General features: G+C 35.3%; 2 protein-coding genes across 2 annotated transcripts; one reads left to right on the forward strand and one right to left on the reverse strand.

The window, feature by feature from the left end:
* Nucleotides 1-863: 863 nt before the first annotated feature.
* On the reverse strand, nt 864-4,595 carry LOC115456276 (lipase 3). The gene is made up of 5 exons (XM_030185278.2): nt 4,452-4,595; nt 3,010-3,208; nt 2,028-2,389; nt 1,532-1,690; nt 864-1,265 (listed from the first exon to the last, which is right to left on the reverse strand). The coding sequence occupies exons 1-5, from the start codon at nt 4,593-4,595 to the stop codon at nt 882-884; spliced, it is 1,248 nt and encodes a 415-aa protein (XP_030041138.1). The 3' UTR covers nt 864-881.
* Nucleotides 4,596-5,706: 1,111 nt separating this feature from the next.
* On the forward strand, nt 5,707-9,120 carry LOC115456269 (longitudinals lacking protein, isoforms H/M/V). The gene is given in 7 exon segments (XM_030185268.2): nt 5,707-6,011; nt 6,089-6,280; nt 6,591-6,713; nt 7,128-7,212; nt 7,215-7,505; nt 7,778-7,892; nt 8,157-9,120. Coding segments are annotated over 7 exon segments (1,203 nt in total). The 5' UTR covers nt 5,707-5,828; the 3' UTR covers nt 8,371-9,120.
* The last annotated feature ends 691 nt before the right edge of the window (nt 9,121-9,811 follow it).

Here is a 9,811-nt window from a genome sequence, read left to right on the forward strand (position 1 = left end):
AGATTACAGAAATAGAAAAACTTCAGAAAGAAAACACATCTTTAAGAATCGAATTGCAAGACGTTTATAAACATTTTATATATAAGCCGTCATGTTGTACACCCGATTCTTTAATGATGGATAAAGATACTGGCATTTTGGCACCAAAACCATTTGAAAATTGTATGGATGAAAATGTAGATACCAATTCTATCAAAGATATAGATTCAGAAATGATTATAACAATGAAGAATTGTAAAACAATGTATGTTTTGGGTTATGTTATATTTAAATATAATCATATCTTTATACACTAGGTATAAGTACGTATAAAACAATATACTATATCATTTTTGAAACCTAACTAAATATTCTTGTAGAATTTTAAGCACGTGTCGCTGTTGCAAGTACTCCACAAAACAAACGAGCCGATGCTAGCTGACGTCGATGCAAATGGACCAAGTAATAGAAATGAAGATCCAATTTATTTATTGGCTAAAGGTATGACTTCTGCTTTTTCTTATGTATTTATCATAAGTACATTGACATATTCCATGTTCTAGTGCAAACCACGTTTGGTGCGATTGTGCAACGTGAAATGAGCATCGCGTCTGATAGGAGACATCGACCGAAGTGCAACATCGAGGCAACGTTTCAAAGAATAAATTCTAGTAAATCAGTACCGTCTTGTTCTACCGTGTCAGCATATTCTACGAATTCGGAAACGAATTTAGTAAGTTATAAGAATATAAGATCGAATATTTCATCAGGTTCGATATTTATATAATGTTTCTGTTACAGATTGTATCGAAAAATATATAAACAAGACAGAAGCATCCTTCCAGTTCATTCTAACTTATTTTGAATGATATAATAAAAAACAATGACGTTTCATAAAATCTTTATTGATCGAACACCTGCATAATATTTAGTAAGCGGTGATAGACAATTTCAGTTGCGTTTATAGCAAATACGAAATCTAAATGGTTGAATTCCGGCATGGCTACCCTGAATTTGCCGACAACACTTTTAATGTCTTTAGATAATCTATCGACATCTTTTGGAGTAGACAGCCAGTCGTTGTCGGCATAATGAAGGAATATTGGTGTCCGTATTGCGTTTAAGTTGTAAGCTGGTGGCTTAAAAGAACCGTAGATTAGTTTGTTTTTCAGCCATCCATGGTCAAAGTGGCGGAATTCTCCACTGTTGTATGACTGACCGAAATGTATCATTTGTCGTGTTGAAGCACCTGCGGGCGTATGGCCCATTACAACTGGGAGCATTGTCTGAAATCAAATCATTATTGAGTACAAAACATTATTTATTGTTGATAGTCAATTAAATTCTACTAAGCATTTACCGTATTATTGTGATATTTGGGTTTTACTTGCTTAGTATCAGCCGGTGTCTGGAATTTGTGCCCGATATGGCGATAAGCTCGCCCCCTATCACATCATGGGGTGGAACACACTTGGCGAAAAGTGGGTGCCTTGGTTGCGCCTCTACATACCCCTTGGGTGATAAATGCGTGATCTTGTGTGTATATATTTACCTTATTAAGTTGATCTATGTTGTAGCCACAGATAAGGAATAGCAGGTTAGTGCACAAAACTTGTGTTAGGGCTTCCTCAATACACATCTTTTGACCGGCTAACTCGTTCATTTTACCATTTGGCAAGAATTCGTCTGCGCCTATTAGTTTAAATATGACCTGCAATTGTTTGAATTCTATGTTATTGTATGAGAGACGCCATTTGAATACAGCCTTAGAGCAGAGCTTTAGGACATTAGTATTATCTTCTCTATCAATTATTTGACCTAAATCAACTTCCTACATTCGTATCGCTTGGAACCTCATGTGTATTTCATAGTTTATTGTGAGATAAGATATTAACTACTTCAATTATCTATTTTCTAATCATTATAACAACCAGTAGCATTAGTTCTATCCAATTGTTTCTATAGATGTATGAAATCAATGTTTACTTACAAATCATTAACCTCGGGGCTCGGATACATTGATAAGGATGCTACAATTATATACTTACCTCCAAAGAATTAGTGAAGGGTCCAATAGCCTTTATGAGTGGGCTTTTAATGTTGGGTATGTAAGCTACAGGGGCTAATGCATGCATTGCTGATATTTTATCATTATATTCGGGCCGGGATGACGTCATCACCCAGAATGCAGTGGTACCCTGTGAGAAGCCGATGTATTGAACTTTAGCAACACCGGTTTCTCTTAATACATAGTCGATCATAGCAGGTAAGTCGTAGTAGCCGATCTCGTGCCAACTAAACTTCCAAAAAGATGAGGATGTTGGCTTCATGGAGATGTGCCTGCGGGAGTATGTGTTACCGCGGGCATTGCCCATCCAAACATCGTAGCCGTGGTCTGCGAGAACGTAGGCTAAAGAAAAAAACAATCATCACAGGTGTTATTATAATGGTTGGAATTTATCATGTATGTTCATTGTTCAGTATGAGTATTGTGAACAATAAGGGAAGTAGTCATGAATGTATGATGCGATTACCAGTTAATTACAAGGAAAATGTTAAATTGGCGTACTCATGAAGGGGTATTATTTATTGGTTGATGTGGACAACATAACTAAATTATAGTCATGTTACTGATTAAAGCAGTGCTGGATAATTTGGCCAGCTTTATATCTTCTCTTATATTGATGGGAGTTTTGATTAACCTTACAACGACACTGTTGCGTCAAAATTAAAGGTGCTTTTATAGCACTAATATTGTTAACGTTCAAATCGGTAATGATTTCAAGTTAGGTGTGTTACTTTTTATTTGAAAAACTCATAGACTGCTTGCTCAGCCTGGAAATTGAAGCAAGAACCTCATATTGTTTGCTTTGATAAGCTGCTATTAAATTAATGTTCCGATTAGAACAGGCTAACAATTTCGCTAGGCTTATATTCAACCAGAAATTCAATAGTGTACAATTATAGTTCGATAAGTAGAGTAGTACTAATGAAGATGAATCTTTCAATGACGAATTACCACTATCTTACCAAGACCCTTGCCCGGTTTCATTAAAATCCATTCAGCTGATGATGACAGAAGTCCGTGCTGTAGAAACACCACCGGTCTGGGCTCGTTTCGGTCGTCGTGGGCGCCGTGCGGGACTCTATGCATTTCCAAAATGTAACCATCTTCCGTGTAGACGCGGTGGATTTCGCACGGATATCCGTATTTGCGGATTAACGAGAACTGTGTAAAAAAGGATTATGATGACATTAATAGGCTAAGTATTACATAATATGAGCTGCTAATTTAGAGAGTTTAACCACCGCTCAATCATCATGCTAAGTATTAATATGAGCGGCTTATTAAGAGAATTTAACTACGGCTTTGTATATGACCTAATGGTGTAGCTTGGGTTTTGGAAGCCTAGAGCCGCATTGGCCCAAAACTCGTCGATTCTAGGGGCCGGGCAAAGGAGGGCTATTTCTAAAAGACGAAAAAAGCGCCAAGCGGCCCTTTCAGTTATTGGCACCTTCAAGCAAATTATAAAAGGAAAAGTTCATTTTAAAGAACCTTTCAATTTAAACATTTTGCCCCTCTAAATGTGCCGCCCGGAGCGGACCGTCCCCTATCGCCCCCCCTATGCTACGCCACTGATATACCGTCATGTATTTTTCTCTTTTTCAAGCAGAGGTGTTATCATACCTACATTTTGTTATGCTAGGTCTCATGTCCACAGGGGGCGAACATATTGTAACCAGGCACCATTATAAACACCGGCTTAATATTAAGCAGAAAAACCTAAATTCGAAACGGACTTGAACCCTACACTTCACCATAGTCTCATACAATAATAATATAACTACGTTACTGAGACAATACAGTTTGATCATACCCTTACATATTATTAAACATAGTCCCCCGTCGCGTCTGTCGGAATATGACAAATTCAAAAACTGCCGAACGGATTTCGATGATATTTTGTATGGAATTGATTTGAGACTCTGGGAAGGACTAAGGTTACTTTCATCTCGGGAAAATATATAGCGGAAATTTTATCTCGGAAAACCTTTACGCCAGTAAAACCGTTAGCGAAAGGTAATCAAATACTGTGTAGTTGATGTTATTTGCATAGTCATATTGGATAAATTATGAAGCGGCGATAGCCTAGTTGGGTGTGAATCGGATTGGCTAGACGAATGTCCACAGTTTCAAATCCTAAGGGCACACTCCTCAGACTTTTCTAATATTATGTGTGTATTCTTTGTGACTTATTGCTTGCTTTCACGGAAAACATCGTGACCAAACCTGCATAATTGAGTTCTCTATAGGAATTTTTGAGGGTGTGTGAAATCTACCAATCCGCACTAGGCCAGCGTGGTGGACTAAGATCTAATCCGTCTCAGTAGTAGAGGCCCGTGCCCAGTATTGGGACAGTATATAATATAGAGCTGATATTATTATCTATTGTAGAAATTTGGACACTTACCGTATCTAAACGTGCATCTTCCAATACACTGGAGTGGGTTCTACTGAATAAATCATTTTCAAACAGTTCGTTACCGTACACTTGTGATTTTGATATGCATAGTAAACAGAAAGTAAAAATAAGTATCGGAATCGATGAATACATTTGATTCAAGCGTTAGATATGGAGTCAATATATGAAATAGGCAGGCCGTTGACTGAATTTGAGAATAGCGTGTCAACAAAGATATAGATTGAGGATTGCGATAAGCTGGTTTTAGTGTTGAAATATCTATTAATATGTCATTGTAGGTAGTTTATAGTTGATTATTTCATGAAATTTTTAATAGATTCCTAATTGCTATAGGCTACCCATATTTACGTACGTTAGTTGCTGAATGCTTTGAATATAGGTGGATATTCGGAAATTACTACTTAAATATTTAGCAATTAATTATTATCGTCGGTATGGTGACATTATTACCTACCAAAGTAGGTTTAAAATAATTGTTTTTGTGATAATCCTTTAATCCTGTAACTAAATGTCTCATAATAAAAATAATAACTTATGTAAAGGGCTTTTTAGCGCAGCATTGACAACTTTTTGGTCGTAGGTAAGATTAGCATGCCGGCCCCTATATTTCTGGGGCCCTTAATACGGCGCGGCGTGAGGAACATTCCCGCACACAATATTATTTTGTTATGAGTTCCTGTAGTACCCACTTACCTACAGCTTAGACTACTCGAGTAGTAAGTAGTAACGTAATATTTTGTAATTAGGTAGGTAGGTAGGTTATACATAATAAAATGATTGTTTATTCATTTCATATATGTAGTTGAATGATATAATGATATTTATGTATGATGTTTCGAAACATTTTTCAAGGTAAGATAATTTTATAGTAATCGTATTAATCAGTTAATTAGATAATCATAGTTTTATCTTTAAGGACACCAATATTTATGTCAGGTGTATCTATATACTTCATGCGTGCTCTGATATTAGCAGGTCTTACCTTGCGATTTAAGATTTTTTAAAAAAACTGTTCCATCTTGTAGCGCGCTATTGATTCAGTTTCCCGCCTTATGCTTAGCCAATGTTATTGATATGTTTTTTTAATTATGGACATAGGCTTTTTAAGTCAATATGATGGGGCGCATGACATTCTCAAAGTAATAAAAAATGCATTTTGGCCAGTATTTAAATGATTTATTACTAAGAGAATGTCAGCTTTGTTACTTAGTTGGCAACATTAGCAACAGAATTAGCAACACAGTTTTATTATCTATAGCATTGTTTTTCTTATTGAATTTCGCATCATTTCGTATTTCATAATTTGTTTATTTCTTTTATTTCTTAATCGCATTAGTTTTTCTGTATGTAGAAAATAAAAAAAACATGGCAAATCAGGAGATAAGTTTGAAATGGAATGGATTTCAGAGTAATATATTGACAAATGTGAAAGAATTATACAAAGACGAGGGTTTATCGGATGTCACTCTTGTTTCCGAAGGCCAGTGTTTTAAAGCTCACAAAGTTATTTTATCAGCTAACAGTTCGGTGTTCAGGTCCATATTTCAGGTATGTGTTGTGTCCACGTTTCTGGTTATGATTGTGATAGTATTCTATGGCCTAACGCCCACATGATTTTTTCGTAGCAAAACCCCCACAAGGATCCGATTATAGTGCTTCATGACATCAACACGGCTTCCCTGCGCACTCTGCTGACGTTTATGTACAATGGTGAGGTTAATGTGACTGAGGAGTTTCTGCCAATTCTTCTGAAGACTGCAGACACACTGCGGATTTGCGGATTATCTACTGGAAATGATGCTTCTAAAGAGGATGAGGTAAACTGTAACATATTGTCAATTAGCCTATTACTTTAGTATGTTTGTGACTAGGCGAAGGTTGCTATGTGCAGTATTTTTTTAATGTTTTAGTCGGGCTATAGTAATATTTTGCCTCTGTCAAGTTTCTTATTGTCATTTAGTATCTGAAAACAATAGTTGTCACACCACTCTTAACTTTCCAGGCCACCAAAAGAGATTGGAGATTCTGATTTGGACCAAATCTGCGAAATTCTGATTTGGACCAAATCTACTATTATTCACATTAAATTGACGAAAGCAGTATACAAATTAACATTTGGCTTTTCAGAAAAGTGTAACAGCTGCACAAGGGAAAAAGCGTAAGAAGAGTGAACATGAAGACAACAATAATAAATGTAAAAAACTGGCCAACAAAACAGATTTGACTGCATCAGAACCTGTAAAAACCTCGGTGAGGCTGTAGTGTAAATTTACTTGCTGTTAATATCTTACCTTTGGTTTAAATAATACCTTATTTTTACAACTTCCTTATGAATTTATATGGAAGTAATAACAAATAACCAAATTTTTTATAAGTTTGGATAAGAAACAGTATAATTAGGCCTAAGATAATTACCAAACATTTTGGATTTGCTATGATCAACTTGTAAAAATCAATATACACAAGTAAGTTTTGTTCAAAAATAACTTATTTAAAAATACTATGCACTTTTGTAATTTTATATCGCCTAAAGATTTCAGTATGCAGGGTAATGAGGTATGTCTGAGAATGATATACATGAAAGGAGCTGAAACTACTTTAAATGAACATTTCATAAACAGAAATCATACACCAAAGAGACCAATATCACACTTTAATTTACAGAACATTACACCCAAAGTGGAACCTATTGATTCACCATTAACCGATTACTCTGGAGAAAACACTAATGACACAGACATTGCACTCCTTTGAAGCTGAGAAAGAAATATTCCGTCAGCTCGGAAAATACAAACAAATCAGTTTGTACTACTGCACCAAATGACCGTAATGTTAAGAAATGGGTCAGCGAAGTAAGTAGTACTCAACCCTGCCTCAATATAAGTGATAAGAGTAATGGAATAACTGTTGATGATGACAAGGAGAGTATAGAGATCGATAAAGAAGTGGAAACGGTGCTACAAAGTGGTACTATTGTTGAGTCGTTGAGTATAACCACGGAGAACTTGAATTCTGTGTCGAGTGAAGCACAAAATTGCAAAGGTAATTATTGATTGTATTACAAATTGCCAATATGGTTCTAACTATAAAAGTCAAAGGTCCTATATATTTACTTGCTAATAGAGAAATAAAGCTTTCGCAGAAAACGTAGCAAAAAAAAGCGATCAATTTGAAAAAAGACACTACTATTGTTTGTAAAAACTTAGCAGTTTCTATATTTACTTCACAACTAAAATGCCACCATGTGAAATAAAAGTTTTATTCCTTTTTTTTTAAATTGGGTTAGTATATAACGAATTTTGAATGCCTTTCAGACAAGACAAACACATGCTATGCTAATCCTTCGTTTCCGTGCCCGTTTTGCCCGCGAGTATACAATAGTTGGGGGTACAGACGGAGACATGTGAAATCAAGGCATGTTACAAACAGGTAATTTTTATTGTTTTAAATATAATATTATTGATATAAAATGTTATTAGACTATGTCGATGGTATGCTTGTATTGTGATTAGGCTGTTATGTATGCTGAGGTCTCGAAACATGCCTATGAGACCTGACATTGTTGGCGCTATGAACACACATTTTACACCCCGCCCTATCCCTAACACTAAAAAGAGAAAAAAATATTTATATATAATCAGCAACTATAATAAAAAATTAGCTATTGTTTAAAAACTCCCTCGCACTTTTCAGGTTGTCGTGCAAGTGGTGTGTGTCAGTGCTTCCGTCTACCGGCGCGTGGTACTCCCACGCCACTCGCACGCACGGCGTCCCACACGAAGAGGCGAGGAACTCGTTAGTGGTCATGGTTGAGGCTCATGCAGTGTTGACTCTGAACGAACCCAGTGTCACCCAGTTACTGGGTCAAGTCAGCATGGACGGCAGTGTCACAGAGAAAATTAACTAGGGTATGGTGTTTAATATTACATTGGGTGTAGACTTTCTAGTTTTCTTTGAAGGATTTGTTTGTGATTTTCTTGTGGGTTTACATTATTTTGATGAATGATTGCCTATACGAATACAAAGCTAAAATGGTGTCAAAAAGTGAGACAGCAATATTTTGATATTAACATATTTTCATTACAGATAGTTTAGAAATTATAATTTTTAATTGATTAATGATTAATTAATATAAAAAGTGTGTCAAAAAATTATAATTAATTAACATTATTGTACACCATTCAATGGCATTCATGGATATGAGAATGAGTTGGTTTTGACAGTTCTTATACTGCACACAAACAGAAAACATTTATAAATATATTTTATGGGCATATAAATATTTATTATAATTAATCCGTAATTTAGGATTTCCAAGATATTATAAATTTCTTTCCCTTTACAAATCTGTGTTATTACGAATTGATGGTATTGAAATTATTCAGGAATTTGATATATCATAATATTTTTACAAGAAATAACTAATTTTCATTTGATCCGGCTGTAAAGTTTTTATAATTATACATGAATTGTTATTGAAATTTTACATCATAACATAAGACAGGAAATAGCCATAGTATTATATCAAATAGTAATTCCGTTATGTTTGTACATTTAATAGTAGTATTTTTTGTCACATTAACACCTGTATTTTCATATAAAATTAAGAGGACTCAGTCTTGGCTTTATCTGACGGCCAACTGGGGAGTGAAGTGGCATAACAATGTTAATCAATCACAGTTCCCTATTCTATGCGCGTACGCACGATAGGTCTTCAAGCTTATCGTACTGAGAAATAAGTCTAGATTAGCATTGCTGTAAGACTAGGGTACAGATACTTTACTATATACATATTTTCACACCTTTTACTCAGGGGTAGGCAAAGGCGCAACAAATGCACACATTATTCACCATGTGTATCCCCTTACTTGTATATATGATATAGGCCTATCTATCGCCATATCGTGAACAAATTCCGTCTCTGGGGGCTACTAAGAAATCGCCAGTATCACTTTGTCCAGCTCGGGCTACGAATCATTGAGGTAGAAGGCTCAGTACAACTAGGCAACCAAGGTAGTCTATACTTTAATATCTTTGAATATGGGTGTTAATGTCTGGTTAAATTTTTCGCCTCATTGTGACGTATTAATGCAAACAGTGGCCAGTTTGGGGCTTAATGATAGTCCTCGCAATTCACAACATGGTCAGTAATTTATTTCCAATTTGTACATGCACTTATTTTTTAAGTACCTAAATCAGTTTTGACGTCAAATGTTTAATAGATTTTTAATTCAAAATTTTACATTCGATAAAGCTTTAGTTGACTTTGTATTCTTTTGCGTTCGTCCTTAGAATTTACCTGAAGGAGCATAATAGAATAACACATATCTTAATTTTACAGATTTTAT

This window comes from Manduca sexta, chromosome 23, assembly GCF_014839805.1.
Source record: "Manduca sexta isolate Smith_Timp_Sample1 chromosome 23, JHU_Msex_v1.0, whole genome shotgun sequence".
NCBI lineage: Eukaryota > Metazoa > Arthropoda > Insecta > Lepidoptera > Sphingidae > Manduca > Manduca sexta.